This window comes from Columba livia, chromosome 3, assembly GCF_036013475.1.
Source record: "Columba livia isolate bColLiv1 breed racing homer chromosome 3, bColLiv1.pat.W.v2, whole genome shotgun sequence".
Classification (NCBI taxonomy): domain Eukaryota; kingdom Metazoa; phylum Chordata; class Aves; order Columbiformes; family Columbidae; genus Columba; species Columba livia.
This window is the reverse complement of record NC_088604.1, coordinates 118,237,071-118,262,027: the sequence shown is the minus strand read 5'-3', so window position 1 is coordinate 118,262,027 and position 24,957 is coordinate 118,237,071. Positions and strand designations below refer to the sequence as shown.

The window sequence follows — 24,957 nt, the reverse complement described above, 5'->3', positions numbered from 1 at the left end:
CCTTCTGAACATGTGAAGGTCTAACATGCCAATGGAATTAAGAGTCTGGGATGAGTACAAGTAAACATCTACGAGTTGTCTGAAGTCTCCTTAGTCTCATTGGACCGAGGTGGGTTTGGGGGTATTCCTTCTTTTCAGAGAAGTATACCAGAAAAACAAACAAAACCCACCACACCACAACAACAAAGTAGAAGTCTAGGACAGAAGAGAGCTTCTTTCTTGCCTAATATAGATCAGCAAATAAGAGTTTTGCAAACAGAGATAAGAATTAAGCAGAAGGAAGGGACAGGTGAATCTGAAGACAAGTTCAGCATGGGCCATCCAGGCCACATTCTACACTTTTTTTCTCCACATTATCCTCATCTATACCAGGCAAAGCCAGTGTTAATCTCCCAGGCAAACCACTGTTATTCTCCAAATTTTAATATTTGGTTTCCTCAGCTTCTATTATTCCTGTCACCCTTTAAATCGTTATTTGAGCTGTCAGACTCCACAGAGAAGCTTTTTTTCCCGTGGGATCTTCTGAACTCCTTAGAAGGGGTAAGAGCTCGCAGACTCACTGAAATGTATCTCCACCTTTGGAAACGTCATAAAACAGCAAGCCGAATTTTCATTACAGTGACACATATTAGTCCATGCGTTTATAATAGGTTTATATCATAATTCACTTTTGCCAGTTAAGCACCACCTCTTGAATTTTACCTTCTTATTGCAATAGTTTTCTGAATACCAGAGACTATATGCAGCTGGCTTAAGTGAAGCAACTTCTCACAATACCAGAACAATGGCAATTTGATCACTGTACTTAATGTTAATCCTCTAGTCTCCCTATAAACCTTCCCAACTTTTTAAACTCCCTGCAAACCAGACAATACTATAAGCACAGCCTATTTTGCAAGACAGAACCGTAAACAAACATATCACTTATAAAACAAGCACTCAGAAGTGCATACTTTTAAGGCAGAAGCTACAAGCAGTCTTCTGTAATATAATCATGCAAAAAACTACAGCTAGTAACTATTAGAATTTAGGAAACTCAAAACGCAAATATTTCAAAAAACCAGCAAGCTATTTCAGAACCTGTGGGAATTCACATTAGTAAGCCTTATAAAAGCTTTCTTTTTTAAGATAGATACAGAAAACCAGTATATGAAAATATACTAGAACAGTTGGAAGGAACAGAAAAGCATCAGCTACTTTGTTTCATTTTAATTCATTTCTTATTGTTGTGCAAGAATATCTTAGTAAGAGATGCCTGACACAAACTCCCAATGTATTAAGCACGAACAATTAAAATTTGCCAGAAGAGGAACTATGCCAACACCCTTCTAGCAAGACTTGCTTTCAACATGTCTTATTTCCAAAGTAGCTCAAGAACTAGATAAAAGCAATACAAGATTCACTTTCAAGACAATATAGGCAAACACACAAATACACATATTCCCCAAATTTAAACTTCAGACTTCACAATTTGCACTAAGTCCATAGAAAAGAGCCCCAATAACCTGTGCAGACCAACAGTAACAGTGAAAAAACACCAGACACAGGAAAGGTCAAACTCTTCTCTTAAGTATGTGCTATATGCTTCTTTGTAAGTACAAATACAGTCATAACATAATTAGGATTTTTCTTTTTAAATAGTCCTTCAGTGAAGCCAACGTTAAATTTACAGCTTCACAATCCTGCTCGTGATAACAAATAACAGGTAACTCGGACCTTCCTGAAGAGCTAAGTCAGAGAAGGCAAGCTGTAAGCACAAGTGCCCTCCTTACCAAACTGTACTTGCTCACATCTTCCACCAGCAGAAGGCATGCTAGAAATGAGCACACACTAAACTAATAGTTTTCTAAATGTCATTTCCATGTTCATTACATTAATCTGCCTTCAAACCACAGCACGTGAATTACCAGTAACATCCCAGTGACTAGCACAGTAAATTCACTAATATTACTGATGTTTATTCAAGTGAATTACGTTTGTTCAACTGATTTAAGGTTAAACATGGTCAATAAACGTACATTATATGTCCATATTACCTGAGCTCCTTCTCCATGGTACAAGCAGTTCACCACATTGTCCAAGAGATTGATATCCAGTTTCTGGTTAAAATCCAGCAGCTGACGAGCTGCATGGTCTGCTAACATTGTCATAATTGCTGGCATAGATTACTGCAAAATAAATTAAAAAATTAAATTAATAAAAAATTACTATTAGATATAGTTGCAAAGCAAGTGCTCCAACTTAACCATCTCACTTGAATAAGATGAGCTATGTTGGCAGTACCAGATGACACTGCATACAACAGTCCTTCAATTGTTGAACAAGTAGCAGGACAAACTCTTCCCGAAAAATTCACACATCACTACCCCAATTAAATACATTTCCAGGGTCTTCAGCAGGCGTAACACACAATAACAGCCTGACTAGTCAATGGGCTGTATTATTCAGCAAGCTAAAACTTATTGCAAATCAGGTATCAACCCCTACCAGACTCCAAACATGTGTAAACCACTAAAGTTTGCTTGAAAGTTGGTAGAAAGACCTGGTACAATAACAACCATACTAGCAATCCATACTAGCAATCTCAGTTGAATTTTGGGTTTCTGAGGCCAACGTGAACATTTAGAAGAACAGGTCTAAAAGCTTTTAAACAATTGGTTATGGAAGTGAAATGTGATCTGCGTACATGCTAAGAAACTAGCCAGAGGGCTTTTTTTCAAATACTTGGGAAACAAAAACTTACAAGTTAAGTTCATACAGGTAAAAAATTACCACTGAAAGTAAGAATGTTGACTGTCTGAAGGCACTTTGAGAGGATGAAATAAAGGGGCAGTTAAGTCAGGAGATAACTTCATGTACTACATCAGATGACTTCAAACTGAAATGGAATTGTACTGGAGGTCTGAGGTCCCATAAACCCAGAAACACGTGCATTAACTGTTTGTCCTGGACACAGCAGCCTCGATATTATGCAAAGGAAGTCAGGTGGGGTGTGTGTGACTGTGGGTGTAAGATGCTTACCAGCCAGAGACTGCTACAGGACAAAGGCAACCACAAAAAGCAAGAAAATAAGCCAGGAGGCACAGAACTGTGGATAGTAAATCACACTCCACCCTTTTCACACCACCCCAATGTTGGAAGCATCTCATGGAGTTTTTTGCCCTCTTTTCACTGTCACTGGCAACAGTAACAAACGTTTCCTACCCCCCCCTCTACAGCAGCTCTCTGCCATTCACCTTCCTTTTCAGACTCTTCTGTAAAGCTACAAATTCCACATGAAACTGCCCACTTGAGAAATAGCCAGAAGCGTGGACAACTGCGAGAGCACTCAAAAAGTTACACTAAAGCTACTAGCATACTCAGAAAGACAAAACCTGAAACTCTTCCAGAAACAGCCCCCACATGCCCAGCCAACCTCTTCTTTAGAGTTAGCTAGAAATCAGACCTGCTCTTACTGAATAACTTAATGTGCAAGTAAGAATTTCTTTTATGCCTTACGTATTTAAGTCATGCTCAAAAGAGCAAGACAAACCTGTGCCTCAACCCAAGTAATTACTAAGTGAAAGTCCTATAGCAGAATGCAGACAAGGATAATCTTTTGTTTAGAAATGCGTATCTGCAAGTAGCGTCAAGAATTTCTTTTACCTCTACGCAGAAAATATTAACTTCAAAACTCAACCTTTTTAATTGTATTTTGAAGTTTAAAACCTCACGTAGTACTACTACACTAACGTAATAATTTTGAGGGCTTCATCTCAACATTCAATCAGCCTTTGTACAACATCTACCTGGAAAAACAGAAGGAAATAACTATCAAGTAGAAACCAAAATAAATTAGCACCAACTATCCACACCTGTCCTTTCCCTCCCCAACTCCTAAAGTTTTCAAAATTGCAATGTTAAGTATGGAAGCAAGAGGAAAAAACAGCAGGGATGCCTGATTTCATTATTTTGGCTCAGGAGGACACTTGAAATTTCACCTCACAGAGGGGCAGCGCTACTAGAAGGAAATTGCACCAATTAATACGCTCCACAGCACAGAGCGGCAAATGCTCCCAGGCACACCCCTTTTTGTTCACATCTGGCCTCTGCGGCTCAACTGCGAGCTGGGAAAGCGGTTTTCAAACTACACTATACAGGGCAAATCAGTTGTTCCTCAGGTAGGGCCATTCATTTCAGATATAAGCCTCTTTCGGTGGTTTTTACGCAGCCCTATCAGCACAAACGAGGAGCCACGTGACCACGAGAAGTTATTAACCACATGGAAGCAGAAAGGAAATGTTTTGAATAGGGCCCTTTGCCACTCCCAGCATTATCTTCAAAATGACCTACCCACTCGCAAACTGAAATACAGAAATGGCGGCTTTGTGGTCAATACCAACGCGATTTCCTACCACTAACAATGAACCCACACGAAGCTTACAATATTTGGTTTATGATACTCCCATACTTTTTCCCTGCATCACGCCTGAACCCCACAACAGGTTTAAACTTCAGCTGCAAGAACCATCGGTAATTAATTCTTCAACGCTGCCAATAAGCGGGGAAATAAAAACAATACAAGAGAAAAAGTTTAAAAATGAAAATCTTAACTACAACATAGCAAGAATCTGACATCTACCGAAGGTCAAAAGAACTGCATTTACAGCACTGTTTACATAGTTATCCCAACTCCTGATGACCCTAGACCTTTCAGTTTTAACACAACAGTCAGTGTAGGATGATATACTCGATTCATTTAAGCACGTAGCGCACGGGAGTAACAAATTTTATTTGTAGGACATGTTGAGTATTCGGTGAACCCTAGAGCAGCTTTATCCCGGCTAGTTAGAGCTCACTGGGGTCAACGACTGAAAAATAAAAGCCCACCCTGGGAGGGCGGCTCTGCCCCATTCCTAAGCATGCAATTCCGCTACCGAACGCAAGTGAATTGCCGCCCCGCTACCCTCTGCCAGCGAATTAGTTGCATCACTTGTAAATTCCTCCAGCTGCACGACATGAAACGGAGCGCATCGCAAATTCGCAATGAAACCATCCCCTCCCCTCGCTCCTTTCCACACGTGTGCCTGCGGACAAGATTAAATAACACAAACATCGGCCCGGCACCCTCGGAGCGGTCTTTTTCGGCACGGCCGCGCCCGACACGGAGCCTTTTCCCCCAGAATAACTCACACCCACCCAGCGCTGAGGCCTTTCCCGCGCTCCCGCCGCAAGGCCGCTGCTTCCCCCGCCGGGGCTCGGGAAGGGAGAGCGGGGGGCGGGGGGCGGCCGGGGCCCTGCGGAGCGCGGCGGCCCCGCGGCGGCGCAGCCCCTCCCTCCTCCTCCCTCCCTCGCTGGGCTCCAGCCCTGCGCTCTATACAGGGGCCCCCCACGTGATCCAGGCGGACGTTTCAATACTGCTGCACAGACACACAGAAAATATTTCTGGAAACTTCCACTCCTAATAATTTACAGATTATGTCCCTAGTTTTTGCCCGTGCCCGATCCCGCACCCCCCCTTCCCCCTCAGCCTCCCAACGAGGGGCAGGCCCAGCGGCGGCTCCCCGGGCCCCCTTCCCCGCAGCATCCGCGGCGGGCTCCAGCCAGGCCCAGGATGCCCGCACCCCGAACCCGACTGCAACACGCCCCCCCGCCCCGGGGGTTCCTCCCCGGAGCCCATCACGCTTCTCCTTCCACAGCCAAGACTCGGCGCCCTCGGCCGTATCCCCCACGCACCTCCCGAGCGCTCCCCCTTTGCCCCCCTCATGGCGACAAACCCCGGAGGTCACACTCACCTGGGTGTTTCTTACAGCTTCTTCCTTCAAAAAGTAGGAGCGGGTGAGCGAAGTTTCTAACCACACGCCAAAAAAAAAAATAATAATAAAAAAAGCCACCAAAAATAACCCTCCCCCCTCAAAAAGAAAACACCCGAAGGGGGGGAAAAGTCTGGCGCAGCCCCCTCCCTGTCGGGTACGTGCGACCGCTGCTCCGCTGCCCGCACTGTCCCCTGGCAAGCGTGCCCCGGCCTCACCGCACCCGGCTGGAGCCTGCGGCCCGCGGGCGGGCGCTCCCCTCGGCGCAACGGCTCCGCGCCTTCCTTCCCCTCAGCCCGCGGGGACGGGCCGCGCTTCCCGCCTCTCGCCTGTGGGGGGAACGGGGAACGGCGCGGGGCTCCGGCCTCCCCAGGCTCTCGGTAGCGGCGCGGGGGGGAAACTTCTACCTTCCTCGTGGCCCTGCTGCCCCGGCGCCGCCTCGGCGGGGCCCTGGCTGTCTCTGCCGCGTCGCTGAGTGCCCAGGCCCGGGCCCGTGCGGGTGGGTCTCTCGCTACTCCCGTTGCTGCCGCCCTTCCCTCGGCCTGGCGGGCGCTCAGTTCATCCCCATTCCCACCCCCCCCCGAGGCTCGCACTAAACTTTGCCCCCTCAGCTGCGCCGGCGGCTCCCCCCGCGGGCTCCCCTGCGAGCAGGTCGCGCACACGGCGGCGGAGGCAGCGGTGGCGGCGGGGACTGAGCGCGGCGCGTCTCCCCCTCCTAATGCCACAGACTCGGAACCGGCTCAAACCGGTTCAGACTGGGAGATTCCATCTCGGTTTAGTTTTCAGCCCATGGCGCCGCGGAGCGTTTGGAAACCTCGGGCCTCCGCCCAGCCGCCGCTCCCATTGGTCCCGAGCCATGCCGCCGCGCAAGTGGCCTCCGCGCTTATTGGCTGGGGGGACTGTCCATCAGCCCCGCGCCTCGGAGGGGCGGAGGCACCGAGCGGCCGCGGGGGGGGGGATAAGATAGAGGGGATCCGCCTCCTCTCCCGCAGCGTTTTGCGTGCGGCGCGGGGCGGGCCGCTACTGTCTGATAGGCTGAGCCGAACTGTCACTCAAAGGTGGGCCCGCCCTCAGTTCGCAAACCGCGGGCGTAGGTGCTGCCGCGCTTTGGTTGGCTGGCGACTCGGCGTGACGCGCGTGCCTGAGCGCGCGCAGGGGCGGGGCTGTGGCGGCGCGCGGGCGGCAGCGGCCGTTGGGAGCCGGGGGCTCGTGCCTGAAGGGGAATGGCGGGCGGGAGCTGGTTGTGAGGCCAAGGACGGTTCGCCCGCTTGGGAGGGCTTGAGGTGCTCTCCTAGCGGTGTCCCGTGCCCCCTGAGGTGTTGTCTCCGTGGGGGTGCAGCAATGAGGTGGTGGGGGAGTAGTCGAGGCGGCCGTGTGTGAGGGGGCTGTGTGATAATGGCGGCCTTACCTTACGGGCGTGCTCAGGGGTGGTCAGTGAGGTGAGTGCTGAGCGCATGGATAAGGCGCTGGTTTGGTGTCCCGAGGCTCAATGCTGTGCTGTAAAGAGTGGGTAAGAGGAGCAATGGTGAGCAGTGGTGCCCCTTACCCAGGTGGTTTGCTTCCCTCCACCAAGGCCTGTGGAGGCTGGACGGGTGATGTGTGTCCCCCTCCTCGATGGTCCCTATATCCATGGGCTATCCAGGTTGCTGCAGCAGCTGTGTTCCTCAGTCTCTCACAGCTGCCTTCCAAGGTGTGTTTCAGACAAGGCTGGTTTGCCCACAGATAAGAGAAATCTTGAGTTGTGCGAGGAATGCTCGCCTACCAGATGTGAATGGGGATGAGCCTAGGGTGATCTGACAGGCACGTCGGTGGTGACGCGAACCCAACAGGTTATGGTTGTGTGTCTCATCTCTAACTGGAGGAGCAGAAGGATATGCTTACCATTTTGCATACAGCAAAACTCTTATGCAGTGAAGGTAACTCAGTACCTGCGTGTGGATTTCTTCAAAACCTTGTCTCCGCTTTGAAATACAGCCATAGAAAACTTATAAAAATCATTAACTTCTGTGAGGATGATAATGCTATGAAGCGTTTAAGTATCTTTTTACAACAAAGTTTGCAGTTTTCACTACCTAGCGTGAAGTAAAAGTTTCCTGTTGATTATAGTTTTGTGGCAGTGATACACTGTCATTGAAATGTGTTATAGAAAGGATACTTTTGTTTTGCAGAACACCGTGTGCTCTTGGCGGTACCCAAAGGAATCTTGCTCTGTAGCACTGTGAGGTGGTGTTCACCTGTGTGTATGGGAGGGATGCTTATGCTTAAGCCCTTTTGCACAGTTAAAGACGGAAAAAAAAGTGCTTTTGTGTGTGTGTCCACCTTGAGACTTCAAAAGCCAGTGTGTCCTTTCAGAAATGCTGGCTTTCAGTCACAAAATCAAAGCCTTTTTACATTGTCCTAATCTCTTGCCTGAACTGAAAAACTAAGCCTCCAGTTATTTTTGAGAGTTATTTTTTAGTTATTTTGGGCAAAATGTTCACTTTTCTGGGATTTTTAAGAGGGGAGGGTGTTGTTTGGGTGTTCTGAGGTTTTTGGTTTCGGAGTGGAAGAACAGTCAAGATCTGCAAATCCTAGTACTGGTCTTCTGGAAAGGTCCTGCAAACTACTTGAGAGTATTCAGTGGGATCCATAGAGGTTAATTTCTTTATATCAGTATTGTTGGCCAAACTACTTACACTGTAAACTACAGCAACCTGTAAAATAAAATGGCACTCACATAAAATAATATACTAGTTTAACAAAAACGATCCCTTTGAATCCTGACTGAGTTATTTAAAATGAAAGTCACAAAAATGAATTGGAAAATGGAGATGGAAAGTAAGATCTGTGTTCCTCTATTGACATGTATAATTTCTTTATCAGTTATGGTTATAAGTGGCCTGCCCTGGTAGTTGTCTGAGCTCCCGGCATGTGAAATATAAGCCTCTCAATTACTGTTTTTCATCTGGAGGCTCTAAGAAACTTTTTCTTGAACTTACTGGGATGACTTCTCCATGGCTTTGTTAAAAATTTGTAGCAGAACTGAATGGAGTGAGTATAGAAAGAAATACTGTGCCATGGCATGCTTGGGATAATAATGACCAGTGTGAGACACCATTTGGGAGGGAGAAAAAAATAATCTGGAAAAGGGATTTGGAATCATTGTAGAAGCTATGAATGCTGGCATATAGTTTTCATTAACATTAGAATTATTAGTTCAAGCTGCGTAAATCTTCCTTATTTTTCTACTTTCTTATTATTCTTTAAGGTTTTTTTCTCTCGAGTTTTTCTACATGAGTGTTGAAGTTTTATCAGAGAACATTGGTAACCTTATCAGAACAATTTATTCTCTACAGCTGGAGTAACTTTCATTTCATTCTAGGTGATAGCTATGTATATAATATTTTGAGTACTTGCTGGCAATAGCTTAAAGCTTACCTTTAAATAAAGCATCATGCTTCTTTAAAAATCAATTAGCTTCTACAGAAGAGTTTAGGGTGTTGGTAGGTTGGAGTGGAAGCAAACTCATTCAACAGGTTTATTCACACTGGGAGCTTGCTCCATCATGTTAAATGGGCTAAGCTACCAGCTCTACTATACTCCCTGAAATTGACATTGCAAAGTACATGCAGTAGTTCAGAATTGATCTGAAGAATGAAACCCTCTCAGAAGGTTATTTTTCCGCAGTCTATTTGTTTCTTTAGCTGAGGCTGCTTTTGAGATCACAGCCCAAAAAAGGAGGACATTTTAGATAATAAATACTAGATATTGAGCAGTGATGTGTTCCTGTGTTAACAGGCACTTCCCCACCGGTATAGAGTCACCAAAGAGAAGGTCTGTCTAAATCAATAAATGGATGTTTAAAACGTCGGGCTCCTTCTATATAGGAAAATTAGCTTCAGTAGAGCTGCTTTCCCTGATATTAATACTGTAGGACATAGGGCATGATCACACAGAAAGTCTCAGCTAATTATAAATAAAGATCACTGCTAAGTTACTATTGGGGTGAAGCTTGTATCTTAGCAGAAAGGAATTTGACAGTCAGGGACTGTGCTGTTCCTACTAAATCATAGGAAGGAAATATAATTGTATATTTTTCAAGTCTTTTGTTAGCTTTCCACCTTTCCAGATAGTGTGCGTTCAGCTCTGAAACTACTGGATTGTTCCCAAAATCTGTATTTCTCCCTGTGATTTTTGTCATCCATTCCTTCTGTGAAATGTAACATTTTAAGGTTAAATTTCTGTACCGATCACTAGAAGATTTCTAGCAGCATGCAAATCATTACATACTTCAATAAATAATTACATGTACTTACCCTCTTCTCATAACTATAGTTCTTGACTGCCTTATGAGTTCTAAAAGTGCAGTGGGGATTCCAGTTCCTCGATCTTCATTTTGTGGGTTTGTCTTATGTGGTTTCTTTACATACAGTTCTGGGGTGGCTGGGGAAATAACGCTTATATTCAAATACACGTTTCTGTTTCAGGCAGAAGCTGAGGAGGTGCAAGACTGTGGTACCAAATCAGGTCCTGCGTGATGTGTTACTGGAGAAATGGCCATGTAGCCACGCCACCAGGATAGTCCCAGGTCAGCTGGAGGGGTGGGGGCAAGAGGAGGTGTGATGGAAAGTTGTGTATCATCCGAGCTCACCTTAGGTCAAGAAGGTGTTTGTAGTTGTTTTGTGACCCATGTCAAAATGGCAGAACTAATCCTGGTGTCTCTGTAGTTAGTAAGTTCACAAATTGTGAATTATTTTGCTCTTTATAAATGGGAACTGTGATACTTCTTTTTTTTGTTTCTTACAAGCAATGGTTGTCTTAAAGCCGTCACAACAGGGGGCTGCTTGTTTGTGTTGGTTTTTTCTTTCTTTTTTTTTATTTCCTGTACTTAATTCACAGGTCAAATCTCTTGGGGAAATTTTTGCAGCATTTAAGGATTTGAAGAGCTGGAATATGAACACTTGCTTTTTTGTCATGCATAAAAATAACTGCATCCTGTAACATCTCTGTCACGATGGTAACAAAGTGCTTTGTTTAACTCGTCTTGTTTATCTTGCTCTGATGGGTTGGCTTCTGTAAGAATTAATGGATCTGTAGTTTTTGCACTGTGACTTATAATTGAAAATAGCATTGTAGTTGATGGGATTTAATTAGAAAGTGATTCAAATAGCATGGATACACATAGCAAGCTGTTGATGGGTTAAAAACAGGGCTGTAACTCTAGCACTTAGAATAAACAGTCTCTCTATGTATGTTTTGATGTTCTAGCTAGCCCTGGTGTTCAAAACAAACCATGTAAGAGACCAAAAAGTCAGATTCTTTTTTAACTCCTTCAGCTTGTGCTGAAGGTTCATTTCTGGTTTTTTGTTTTGCCTTTTTTGGGGGGCGGGAGGGAGAACAGGAGGCAAGTGTTAAAATCCTTGAAACTGTTTTGTTAAATGGAATGTTAAATATGCCTGTTTAAAACAGAAGAGTAGATGCAGCTTTTCTTATTTTCATTACCTGTTAGTAATGCACCAGAATGAAATCTGCTTTTAATAAATTGCAATAGTAACAAACACAACAGGGCTTAGTTTTTCAAGTTATTTTACTAAGTCCTGTGCTTGAGTAGGGGGATAGTTCCTAGCTCTCCTGTAGTAGGAAGCAGGATCGCTAGCTCTGCTTATCTCAGTTAACATACTTTAATCTTATTTAGAAATGACCTTCCTATCTTTATGCAAGTTGTGGCTGAACGTGCTGTAGTGTGAGAAAACAGAATACTTGTCTCATCAGTCTCCTGTAAGGAGTTGAGTAAAGGCTGGTTCAGAATCTGAGGGCAGTCATGTAAAAAACAGCTGTTTTAACAGGATGAGTGTATCCAGATCTCAACTCTTCTGACACGCATACTATCAGTAGTTGTTGTAAGCTTACGCTTGCTGTTTTGTTACTGCTGTTCTCTCTCTGTTGTCTCCTTTATTAGATGTTCAGTGTGGTATTTAGGCCTTGCTGAAATCAATAGGAAAATTTGCTTGGGTTTCAGGTCAGCAGTGTGCCCTGGTTGTGATAAAGCTAACTGCACACTAGGCTATATCAACAGGAGCGTAACCAGGAGATCAAGTGAAGTGATTATTTGTCTCTACTTGATGCTCATTTGCTGCATGAGGAACACTATGCCTAGTTTTTGGTCCATCAGTACAAGAAAGAGATGGAAAACTGTGCAAGGGCAGCTACCGGGATGGGCTTTTTCAGCCGAGAAAAGAGAGGGGTGAGGGGCGACCTACTAGCAGCCCCCAGTACCTAAATTGAGTTTACAGGAGTGAGCCTTATTGGGAGCAGGGCAGGACAACAAGAGACCATAGGCATAAATGGAAGTGGGAGGCTCCCACTGGAGATAAGGAGGCTATTTTTCACTGTGAATGCAATTAAGCACAACGGTGCCACAAGCAACTTGATCTGAATTTGGTGTTGATCCTATGTTGAGTGGGAGATTGGACCAGAGATTTCCTAAGGTCCCTTCTGGCCTGAGTGGTTCGAAAAAAAACTTGAAATTCTGTAGTAGTGTATATATTTTTTCATTAATGTTTTTGTATGTGAAAATGTTGCTTACTTCTGGTCCCTTTGAACACAGTTTAACTCCTAATGTGATCAACTTGTTCTTTTTTGATATCCATCACTAATTTTTATTTTAATAAGTACTGTCAGGAATATTATGTGGCCTATGAAATACAGGCTGAAAGGATGAGTTGTCTTGTACCCCACTACTACATATTATATGATGGAGCCGTATTGGAGGAGTATTTACACATCTAATATATTGATCTTTCACATTCAGTCAAACCTTTGTTACTTTTTAGTCTCTGAGATTTGGGTGCTCTGAGCTGATTATTTTTTGAAGTGTGTATGAATGTATGCCAGTATCACTGACACTACTCCTTAGGCAGAGGAAGAAGTATATAACATAAAATGAAGCTGGAAATTAATAAGTGTATTTAGCTGTAGTTGCAAAAGGAAAACTGAAAAGTGTGTGGACAGAATCCCACGTGATATCCTACAACCATCTCTTTAGAGACTTCAGGCAGCTCTTTTCTACCTTTTCTGAGGAAATCTTAGCTTTCCATGAAAACCGTGAACCCAAGCGATGAGTGTAAAGTATATGGCAGAATTAAGAAAATGTTGTTTGTCGTCTGTTCTTCACAAGGGCCCTACATCTTGTGCTAGTTATTCTATTTTGAATGCTTATCTAATCCCTGCATGTACTGTTCATGGATCATGGGATGGGCCACTGTAGTCTGAGATTGTCACAAAATAAAGATTATGTGGATGGGCAAGTGGTGTTTAGCAGCTTTCACCCTGAAGCTAGAGAGCTGTGTAGTGCTCTTCCTTCCTTTTATCTTTTATGCAAATAAGTTTTTTCACTATTGAAGGCTTTTTTTTGATTTTTAAGCACCCATTCTGCCAACTTTCTGTAGCAGTTTAGCATATCTTCTTTAGCCATGGTTAACTTGTCTCCGTCGGCTTTTCAGAAGCTGGACCATTTCCTTCAGTGGTGTAGGTGTGCACCTAGGAAAGCTGATGTTCTGAAAGCAGGAGTCGTCATATAAATAAGAGAAAAACATCAAGTTGTTGTTGTAATTTCTTTACTGGATGAAGTAGGATTAGTAAACAGAAAGACTGGGGAAGGGAGAAAAATACAGCTAAGGGAAATAAGGCAAAGAGGAGGCAGGTGTTGAGTGAGGCTGAAATGAAGGGAATGAAGCATTCAGAGGAAATTGCCAGCTGTAAATTTCCAAGGATGTCTGGGCAACACACAACTAAACCAATCTGTTAACGTCAGGAGTGTCATTGTAAGCAGCTTCAGCCTCTGCTGCATTCTCCAGTGAAGGTCCTTTCCTCAAACCATTCATTTGTGGGGCGTGTGCAATGACTGCAGAGTTTTTACTTTACTGTGCAGTGTCTGTTGCAAAAGCTTCCTCCTGAAAGCAGGGAAGGATGCCTTGTAGTTGCCACTTTCTCATGCAGCTGTCCAGCTTAGGTCTAGGATTATTGACGTGATAGGGCCAGAAAATATGTTTGGCTAGTGAAAGGAATGTAGAGAGCTTGTTCTGTCCTTACACTCTTATTTCATGTGATTCTAGAAATGGCAGAACTAATCCTGCCCAAGCATCCCTTTTCTCATTGAGCAGAGCTTCTAATGTACATATGTATTCTTCAGTGACTTTTGTTTGACTGTACCTTTACTGTCTGAGTTTGGCCAAACTAACTTTGCATGTAGTTTAATTCTTGTACAGAAGAAAGGAACTCCTCTGTTTTGATGAATGTCCCAGATCAATGATTTCAGAGAGGCTGTAGTGAGAATATTAACAGCATTTGCAGATGGTCTTGAGTTAGGTGTTACAAACACCGAGTAGGAAGAAAATACAACATAATCTAAAAATCTTGGAAACAGGAAATTGAATATAACTGGAGAGGAAAAATGTAAACTGATGTGTCCCTGGAAAAAAATAGAAGCTCAGTACAAGGGAGAACTTGGAAAATAGTAATAGCTGAGGGAGAAAGCCGAGAGTAAATTAGATATACCTTTGCTCAGCAACAGGCCAAAGGAAAGGACAATGTAATAAGGGAGTATCTGTGGGCATCACTTTGAATAGCAGCAGGGTAGTGGCTGCCTTAGAGTGATTTGAGACCACTCATAGAATATTGTACCTAAGCCTGGGTATATTGTTATCAGTATGTTGTAAACAGATGGGCACAATTTCGCAGATGATCAGTAATTAACACTTAGGAAGAGAGAGTAAAGGTATAAAATATCTATATTATGGCTGAGGAAAAAACAGATGGGGACATATTCATCAATAAACTTCCTAAAGCTGTGAACTGTAAATGTTATTGGTAAAGATTTGAAGATCATTAAAATAGCTGTGAATTAAACTTAAAACTGTAATGTAACTTTTCACAGTATGTAGAAATCCATGAGAAATAGATTCTGAGAACTAACCAAACAAAATGCTAAGAAAAAATGCTGTATATATATCACAAGGAAGAAATTCTCCATCTGCAGTCTTTTTAAGATAACATCTCTGCGGTGTTTCACTGATAATGGAATTCTTTGGCTAGCCAAATCTTTCTTGCCATATTTGTGTGAATAGTGCTGATGTGAGAATGTGGTCAGAAGGCAAAGGGAATGATAAGAAACTTTACCCCCTTCCCACAGTCAAGTCCTTCAAATAAGAGAGTCTACAAAATTTTTACTGAAAACCTTTCAAATGGAGCTCAGTATGTGAATACATGAGTGAACAGAGTGAGGTAGAGTGCAAAAGGAATATATATAATAATACTAACTTAAATAAATCTTTATCTCAATCATCTAAGTTATTCAAGAACTACTAAACTGTAATAAAAGCCATGTTATAATTTCTTGCGGGGAGGTGAACCCAAAGTTTTCACCTTTCTGTTAAATCAGATCTGGTAAGCTTGGAAACATGCACTAGTTCTAAAAGCGGGGTTTTTTTTGCTTATCCGCTTTTGATATTATTTCTTAACCTTGTTTTTTTGGTCTAACCTATTGCAACTTTTAAAGCACCTTAAGGTTTACAGAAAGTTAATAGGGTTTGCATTCTAAAATAAAAATCAAACTGTAAAGGTGGTTCAGGAATCTGGGATAAAATAGTCCATAGTGTTCAGTGCTCAATGTCATTGGCTTAGACTATTGATTCCACTCAATAAACTTTTCACAATATTAAAATTGTTACTTAAGTCCACTTTCTATGTAAAGTGCAACTGCTAATACTTAAATGTGATAACATATTGGTTTGGGGTGTCACCTGCTCTTGTATCGTATTTTTAACTTTTGAGACAATAATCTTTTCTCTCTTAACAACTAAAATAACTTCAGATTGCAATTTATGAAAAGATATACCAAAGATGATTGTTGTGTCTTCAATAAATTCTTGGTAGTAATATTTACAAGACCGGTGAAGCTCTATGTCCTCTCTATGATTTCAGTGGATATATGATAACTTTGCCAACCTTTGCTTGGAAACTACAGAGCTTTACACTGTTTTTTTTTCAATGCTTGAAGGCTGCATAGTACTGATTTACATCTAGGCTAATCTTTTTTGCAGTTATCTCTACTTCTTCAATTTCACCATACATGTCTTTTGGTCATTAATCCGATTTAAATTCCCCATGGAGAGGAAGGGATATCTCAAAAAAAACCACTTTATATCCACAGATAACAGTAACACCCCTTCTGGAACAACAGTCAGTCTCTTGCATTCTTCTGTAACTGGGATTGTGGATCACAAAACATGAATGTGGGAATAATAATGCAACTGTGGTAAATGTTGCTTTAATAATAATCCATAGATTTTGTGACTGCAAAATTCATAAACGTGTCAGCATCAGGATAAAATACAGGTTATATCTCCAAGTGAGACTGCTATTTAACTTTGATTTATCTCAGTCCAGTCATTGCATTGTAACTGAGCCTAAATTCTAAACTGCCCCTAGGCAGTTCCACGTGTTTTTAACGCATTATCTTTACCTTCCATACTGTCATACATACAACTTGGCTATCCTTATGTCAGGATGCTTTCCCGTTCTATATTGAATAGCCTGTGAAATTATGTTCCCCAGGACTATAGTTCCAAAACCAGTTTCTTGAGCTTGCTCATTGTGGAAATCAAGACAGTGATTTTTTTTTTTTAATGTTGAAAAAGGAGTAGAAAGAGGAAAGAAGTAGAAACTGAATTGCTATTTAGGCTCTTCTTAGAGACAGGATACTAAGAAAAAATTGCAGGAAAGTGCAGCTTTCAGTTTTAGGCAAATAATACTGTGCTGAAGTGAAAGCTCCGACATTCTTCACAAGTTCTTTGAAGATCAGCTTGTGGCTTCCTAAGTATACCTGCTGTAAATGATTAATGTTTAAGCAATCTTGATCCTTCTTTCCTTGTGAGAATCATCTGGACAGCTTTTAGGAGTATCCCTGCAATCTCTGTTTCTATGTGTTTCTATGTGTTTCTATTTGTACCAATAAGCAATTTATTTTGCAGGCTTAATAGAGTGAGGAATTTGTCATCCCAGACTAAAAAAGAGACAGAGCAAGATCATCCTACTGCAAAGCAAGTGGAAGTGGTGTGGGTCTGAGACTGCTGGAAATTTCCTGCTCTAAATGAACAGCAGGTTGTAGGGTGTCAGTGCCCCAGTCGGTGAACAATTACCTGTGGTAATATCTAATGACCAGGTACATCTCTGCAAGAAGGAAAAGACATGAAGTTTGGCAAGCAAAAGCTTGCCATTGGTTTAGGGTAATCTGTGGAGAGTTCATGTCCTTCAAAGAATAAATTAGAAGGAGACACTGTGTGAAGCTTGTGCTGCGTGTGGTTAGCGATACTACAACAGAAAGTGCCACGCATTCCTTTTGTGACAGAGATCGCCACGCTTCCAAGGGGGGTGTCAGTGACAACTCAGTGTCAAAAGTTGTTAGCTTCGCTCGTCCCTGTAAGAAAGCATTGTGTCAAAATATAGATAGTATAGATGGGCAACTTGTCCATGTTGATGGACAGGCCTTTTATAATTTCATCTTTTTTATGGGACTGTGAGAAAGATGTCTGGATGTGTTTTCTTACCAGGGAATTAGATTTCAATACTTTGGGAAATGTCTTAAGAGCTGCTTGCACAGGGAAGAGTGGTAATTAGAAGCATGTGTTCTCCTGTAGATGTTCCAGTGAACTGTCTGGATCAGAATGAAAGCCTAGATTAACACAGTGTGACGGTGGGGTACAGATGTAAACCTGGTGTGCCTCAAACCATTTTAATCTCATTACAAACTTTGTTGAAGATTTTTGTGTTCATAGGGTTTGTAGGTTGATTCTTGTTTCCCCTCCCAGGATTTTATATGAAGATTACTTTTCCTGACCAACTGGTTTGCAAGTTATTTCTGTAGAGTGACTATTTCTAAAGTAAAACTAAAGTACTGCCATTTCTGACTCCAGTTATAGGAAGGAAATACAATATGATTCAGCTAAGTTTTACCTAACAGCAATTAGTTTTAAACTCAAATTTATCCAATAAATCCTAGATTGCAGATGGAAAGGACTTTGGGTTCTGAATCTTAGTATCAAGTCGCATGTCAGCATACAACCTACAAAACTGAAAAAAGATTTCTAGGACAATGTACATGAAATAAAATTACACTTTCATCTGCTAAGTCTTTCACTCTTTCTTTGTTTCAAATTGCTTGCTTTAAGATTGCAGAGAGCTAGAAAGTTATTTTATGTGAAATGTTTCAGATGAACAAGCTTGTGGTTATGGCAGAGTAACAAAGAACTTCTATACTGATTTTTTTATAAAGGAGTTATATGAGTTTGATAAAATAATCCCTAAAATCTGTGATTAGAAAATAAAGATACCACCTCCTCTTGCAGCAGAGATCTACATCCCAGCTTAATCATTTCCCTCATGAAAATAATTTGCATGTAATGTTGATGTTTTTAATATATTAGATTCTTAAACCTGAAGGCTACAAAAGCAATCTGCTTGTGATACTAAATAGATCACTCAAGTATGATCAATAATCCATTAGCAGGAATCTCTGTTGCATGTAGCACTTACCACTAACAAGTTTTTTTATCCTTTCCAGCTGTGAAACGATACAGAGAAGTAGTCCAGAAGGTTAAATTGTGGAGGAGGCCAACATAGCACCAAAAATAGTTTAATAGAGAGGTACTTAGCAGAAACCACATCTAAAGCAAATTTATTTTTAATACAAAAATATATTATGTCACGTAATCCTGCCTGTCTCTCCTGTCTAGTTCAGAAGCACAGCAAGGAACACTCCCTCAGTAAATAGTGTAGTATCAGGGCCGTGAATACAGCAAAATTTCTTTGTAAATATTTATCACACCTAATTCCCCTGGACATTATGAAATGGATCCTTCCTGTAGGACTACATAATGAGAAATAATATAAAAAGTACTTCAGAATTTTTAACTGAGAGTGACTAGCAGAACATACAGCTTTGGTGAGGCTCTTTTTAATCAGATAACTTTGTGAATTGGTGACTACAAGTTTTATTCAGTGTTAGTTTGGGATGATCACTTTACTACCATTTGGAATAGTGATTTAAAGCCAAATTCTATTTTTACTGGTATGAGGGGTTGCACTACTTCTTTATGCACAGGGGGAAGCATAGGAAAAGGAAATTTCTTTGTAGATATTGCTGGGTTTGGCATAATCTAAAAGATACTTAATGGCTTTAGCTTTTCTAGACTGAGAAATTAACTTTGAAAGCAAACCAACAATGGAGGAATTCATGATATTTTTTTAAAAAGCCACACATTGTCCTATCTTATTCAGAGCAGAATTTTTCTAACCAGCAAATTCTATGAGAATCTGTTTTTCAAAGTTATGTAATAAAAATAATTGTCAAATCTATTATGATAGTCTAGACTACACACAAAAGGGGCACTCAAGGGAAATCGTGGAGATTTTCTCATGGAAATAGATAATGGAATGACTAAAATATTTCATCTATTTTAAATTGGTATTATAATCTATAACTTTTCAGAATAGTTCAGTTGCTTTCTTGGAAAAAAAATGGATACGGTAAATTGTTCTAGAGGAAAATGTTCTATTGTTAGCCCCACTCTGTTGGGTTAGTGATAAGAGCTTGTAAAAGCCCTGTGTTATTTCATAAGTAGTCCAGAAGCGAAGCTTTTCTTCTCTCTAGTGTGTGTGCTTGTCCTATGTGACGTAGATAAATAGTTTGTCTCAGAAGCACAAACCAAGCTATCCTGTTTATCTGCAACAAAATGAGTCTATTTTCTGAAATCCTGAGTGGAACAGATTTTCCAAGTGGGAAACCAAGACATCTCCCAGGCTGACCCTTACAAAAGGGGCCTGGAGGGAGAATTTGTTTGAATCCTCCCAGCCTGACACTACATCTTCCTCTGCCTCCTGACCTCATGTGAAATAAGGTGCATGTAAGGCAAACTCTGCAGAATCAGGTGAGAAATTTCTATTAAGAACTTTTCGCTGTGCAGCACAGCAGTAATTTCTGAGCCAGGGACCACTGCAGGTACAAACTGGGTCTCAGGGGTGATAAGAATTTCTGTATGTGCTAGTATTTGGGTCACAAGCTTGATGAAAGGGGAGAACACAACCCATATGGTTTGGGAACGAAAGCTGTGAAATGTTACAGTAGCAGGGTCATCCCTTGTGACTTCTGGTAATTAGGTAAAATTTGCTGATTAATGAGGCCAGTTTCACATATGCTTTAAGACAGCATTGAAATCTAACCTGACAAAGTGATTAGTTTTAACCTGGATATGGATTACTGTGGCTGTAAAGAAAAATACCTTTTTTTTCCCAGTAGGAATGGGTTCGTAGCTGGGACTAAGTGGGAAGGGAAGGTGCCAGAACTTTGTCTTTCAGTAGCAGTACAGGTTTATACTGATGTCAAGTATATATAAAACCATAACTCAAGACTATAAAAAATTAAGGGGGAAATAAGACAACGAAATGTATCCTCTTGGTTGTGAAGCTTTTTATCTTACTCCAGCTCTTACTTTACCCAGACACTTAGATTTTCTGCCGTACCTGCCTGTTGGGGTTACATGAGGACCTTCTGAGGTTGACATCCATCTGATCAGGTAGTGATGTTTCATACTGACCTAATTGTATGTCTCAAATTTAATACAATGTAATTCCTCTCAAAAGTATGCAACTGAAAAGCCAAGTTACATACAAATAAAGTAGTTTCAAACGCACAAGGAGTTTTCAATTAAAATAAAAATTGAAGTTAAGGTTCAAATCATTTGACTTCAAGGGAAGTAATTTTTTATTTCTACAATGCATTGTCTGATATATTCTACTTTGGGCAGCACTATCATTTAAAAATTCATCAGTAAATGAAAATTATTAGGAGCCTGGATTGATGGCATAAAGATTAAACCATATAGGTTAATATTGCTGGTCTATGGGATAATTATATAATTGGTACAGATACCAGCCATGGAGTGCTGGTTTTGTTTGTGTAGTCCACAAGGGGTGACTAGAACAGTGATAGCACTAAGAAGGCCAATAGGAAATAGTTCTTGTGTATAGAATATAAAATGTATCTCAAGGTATGTGAGGGGAAACTTCATTACTTGAAAATGTGAATCTTAATACATTAGAGACTGTGAAGGGGACAGTTCTGTACAGGATTTAGTAATTTTCTCCTATTTTTATCCTTAGCGAAACTGATCTTTTTTTTTTTTTTGTCAGTTCCACCAATCTTGCAGGTAGAGTGTAAGTTGGCACTTCAAGTATTTCATATTGTAATAAGAGGAAGGAAAAGGGAGAGCAATGGAAAAGATCTTAATTACTACACGATTGCAGAAAATTGGCTTTCCAGTAGCTGGACAACTAACAGATTGTGGGTGCAGCCCAGTGATCATCAGAAATGTGATGACTGTGTGAGAAATGACACAAACGTGTGGTGCTAAGGCAGGCTGCAGGTCAGGGATCCAGGGACTCTGCTCCAGGCAGGCACAGCAGGGGCCAGGGCTGAGCTCAGACTTACCTGCAGCTCAGAATAGGACTAATGGCTTCAACCTAAGCTTAAATGGGCCGATGGGCAGAACATGGGATGGGGGTCTCAAATAAGGCTGTTTAAGGCAATTAATGCCTATTGATATACTCAGGGTCCAAACAGACTTTTCTAGGTAGCTTTTATTAGAGGAGTTGCTTTCTGTATAAGGGGGAAAAATCCTACCTCCCTCTTGGATTAATTTTTAGCCATTTTAATTTTCACCTCAGAAGAGCTCCCTGTTAGACATTAAACAGTACTGATTGCTGCTCTCATTAAGAACACCTGAACAGCATATCTTTGTATAAAGTGTACTCTTTCTATTAATTGAGGTTAATTGTAGTTTTGCAATAGCTACCCACAAGAGGAAAAGAAAAAAAAGTCTTTCTACCAATGAGCTATAATTTTTATTTGTATTTTTTTACTATGATGGGAAGGCTTGAAAATCAGCATATCACCATAATATTCAGAGACAAGCTGCCAAGGCTCCAAAAGAGCAGGTTTTATTCATTTTTTTGTTTTGCTTTTTTGGATATTATAGCTAACATTTATCAATTGAGTTAAATAGTTTTGTATTTCTGCTCATTGTTCTGAGACAATATTTGTCTCTGTGGCAGGAGTTGCTAAAACACTTAAGTATTGTTTCCCTTCCTTGACAAGAGAAAAACCCCTCTAGTTTACAATCACTCTTTGAATAGTAGTCCCTGACTCAGGGAAGCTACTTTCAGCAACAATAAATGCTGTGTCTTTTGTCCCTTTAGAAAATAAAGTTGAGGACTTTGGAAAGTTCTTGGAACTTGCTGCTGACCAATCTGCAAACTCAATATCCCTCTAAAGTCTTCTCAGAGACCCACACTGATGTGGTCACCTAAAATAGCTTTTTTTACTAGCTTATCTTTGTAATGCTGTTCATATTTCCTTTGTTAATATAGAGATTTTTACTGAAGTTTTGGGAGGATAGTAGTTACAGTACTTGTGCTGGAAGGAAACTTTCCAACAAACGTTAATATATAGCATCTTTGTAGCCTGGAGGGGGCTGTTCAGCCAGGTTTATAAGGAAACAGCCAATAACAAGGCTATTTTACTGTTCAGCTGGGATAAATCAGTCTGCTCCATCATCTTGTATCTAAAACACATGTGCCTCTAATCATCATTTTTCTTTTTGTCAGCCAGTGCTTTGTGCTTTCCATCTCAGCAATACTCATTGTCAAAGAGCAATTTCACTTGTTGATCCTCCTCCTGTCTCCTGCTGAGGTAGTCTTCTTGGCCGCTTTCTGATCCAGCGCTTTCCTCCTTCTTTAGAGACCGCGGGATTTCAACTTTGAACAAATCTCTTCCCATTTCCCTCCTTGTGTTGTTAAAAAACCCCCAAATTTCTGGCTTGTGGAGGTGGACCTACCCTTAGATTACTCCTGATGCAAAACTGCAAATTGCTCTTTGAAGTAAAAGGTCAGTATTTGTACACTAGTGTCACATATGTTGCCATTTTACAGTTCAGGACTCTGTCACCGGCGTTAGGGTCCTGTGCCGTGAAATTGCAAGCCTGTCCTGTAAATTTGGGTTTATAATTGCAGTGTAGGCTTAGCAAAAGCATTACTATATCCTAAGGGTTTAAATTAAGGAGAAATCCACTGAATCTTCTTGTCCCAGAAGCTGGAGGGAGAGAAGATTAGGTGAGAAGTAATCTGGTGAGAGTGAGGTCTAAAATCTTAATCTAAAAGAATGATATCTACTGTCACAAAGGAAGTGATGCTGATACTACCAGAGCTTGAAAAACTGTTTTCCACCAGCTGCTTTTGCACCAGGATTTCTCTCAGTAGCTGTGACAAGTTTGTCCATGCTTCAATCCCTTTCTGTGCTTATATGGGCATCCTTCATGAGATACAAGGATATTCTTTTGATGCAGAAGTGTCCAATGCTACCACTTATCTTTTAGTTGACTCCTGATGTTATCTAGTTTGTATTTTTTGTTGTTGTTTGTGCTCTGCTTTCTGTCAAAATCAGGAAATCATCCCCGACAGATTGCCTTGTTAGAAGAAAAACCCTGACACTGGATAATTATTGTGCTTCTTTAGAGTGGAACACTGACAATTTACTCAGTCTGGAAGCAAATTTATCTTATCTTGAGGGCAAGTACAGTGACTGTTGTCTGTTTCCACCACAAAGGACTCTCAGTACTGTTACATGTCAGTTAAAGACATTACTAATCCCTGTGACTACTTTTTTCAGAACTGCCAACTCAGCTATTTCTATGATCATTCTCTAATCCATTTAAATCAAAATGAGGTGGGTTACTATAAACAACTCTTGTTGCAGGTATACACCAGTGCAGCTCTCTTTAGCAGAAATGTTTTGCAGAAAAATTGTGTGGGTTAAGTAGAGAGACAGAATAGCCCCTTCTGCTGGGACAGCTGCAGTCAGGAGTGAATTCACACGTCCTCCAGAGGGACAGACGTTTGCCTCAGCTTCTGTTAACTTTCTGGTGTCTCCAGTTCCCTTCTCAGCGCTTTGTGGGGTGATCAGGATTGTGAAGGCTGCCATCATTGCCTTCCTCAGCATACCAGCTCTTCGGAGGGGCAGCAGTTGCATCTTGGTGAGTCTGTGCCTCCTCCAGTTTGAGTTTTCACTTAGAATCATAAAATCATTTCAGTTGGAAGAGACACTCAGGATCGAGTCCAACCATAACCTAACCTAACTCTAGCACTAAACCACATCCCTAAGGACCTCTTCTAAACACCTTTCAAAGATGATATGCAGTGAGAAGGTGACAAGGAGGTAAAAAGCTCTGTGTACAAAGGATATATCTGTGCTATTTGTTGCCACCACTGATTCTCTAGGCTCTGACAGCAACAAAGCATCAAGCTCTGCTTCCAGAAGGATACAGAAGATAAAGGGGGGACATAGTGTGTTTTCAGAAATCAGCTGAGCCAAGAGCAAGGGTAGCAGGTTCTCAAAAGCTACACCAGTGAGTAAATTAAATCCTCTGGAATACTGTCACTCAGGATCATTACATGACATGAGATATTCTGATCAGTCAGTTTGAAGGTGTATGACACTCAAAGGCACTGCCAAGCAACGTGTGCTTGCCTGCAGCCTGCTGTGAGAGGGGAATTTGGATGAACCACGGCTTTACAGGACAATAAATCTGTTTTAGTGCACCTAGGACTGAGTCAAAGAGCAGTCTCATGATGCTAAGCGCTGCTTTATTCAAGTTCACTCTGCCAGATCAAATGTATTACTAAAAATTTGCTATGCTGAACCAGGCATAGCGTGTCTTCCTGCAGCAGGCAGCAACACCACATCGCATGGCCAGGCTAATGCAACAGGAGTAGTCGTACCCGTGAGGGTAAAATACACGCTGCCAGGTAAGCCGGGATCAGTGAATTTACAACCTTGGCCTGATGGCTGCGAGTGACAAGTGGGAAAATTTCTCTGATGGTTTTTGACCACGTTACTGCACTCCAACCTGGAAATGCTTTGTGGATGTCTGAGCTGTTCAGGAATTAAGGCAAACAGCCCAGCTGTCCATCCCTGCCATGAAACTAGAGTATTTACCCTGCAAAATGGTGGTGTCATAATATCGCTTTGGAAACATTGCACTGAAGTTCATTAAGCCATTTAGTTGTGCTAATGTGA

General features: G+C 41.6%; 1 protein-coding gene and 1 long non-coding RNA gene across 35 annotated transcripts in view; one reads left to right on the top strand and one right to left on the bottom strand.

The window, feature by feature from the left end:
- Positions 1-6,608, bottom strand: part of XPO1 (exportin 1) — a 36,652-nt gene extending 30,044 nt beyond the window's left edge. Inside the window, exons 1-3 of one of the 5 annotated variants that reach the window (XM_065059338.1) lie at positions 6,200-6,608; positions 5,775-5,798; positions 2,037-2,168 (exon numbers count right to left, since the gene is read on the bottom strand). In XM_065059338.1, coding sequence (XP_064915410.1) covers positions 2,037-2,162 — 126 coding nt within the window. In that variant the 5' untranslated portion in view covers positions 2,163-2,168; positions 5,775-5,798; positions 6,200-6,608. Of the gene's footprint in view, positions 1-2,036; positions 2,172-5,178; positions 5,306-5,774 lie in introns of those variants that run through there. The other 4 variants (XM_065059337.1, XM_065059336.1, XM_065059339.1 and 1 more) reach the window with 4 other exon arrangements.
- Positions 6,609-6,937: 329 nt separating this feature from the next.
- Positions 6,938-24,957, top strand: part of LOC110362511 (uncharacterized) — a 70,520-nt gene continuing 52,500 nt past the window's right edge. For 17 of the 30 annotated variants that reach the window (XR_010471779.1, XR_010471787.1, XR_010471806.1 and 14 more), the window contains exons 1-3: positions 6,947-7,708; positions 10,259-10,359; positions 10,671-20,401. This is a non-coding gene — a long non-coding RNA (uncharacterized LOC110362511). Of the gene's footprint in view, positions 7,709-10,258; positions 10,360-10,670; positions 20,402-20,524; positions 23,915-24,957 lie in introns of those variants that run through there. The other 13 variants (XR_010471811.1, XR_010471809.1, XR_010471807.1 and 10 more) reach the window with 8 other exon arrangements.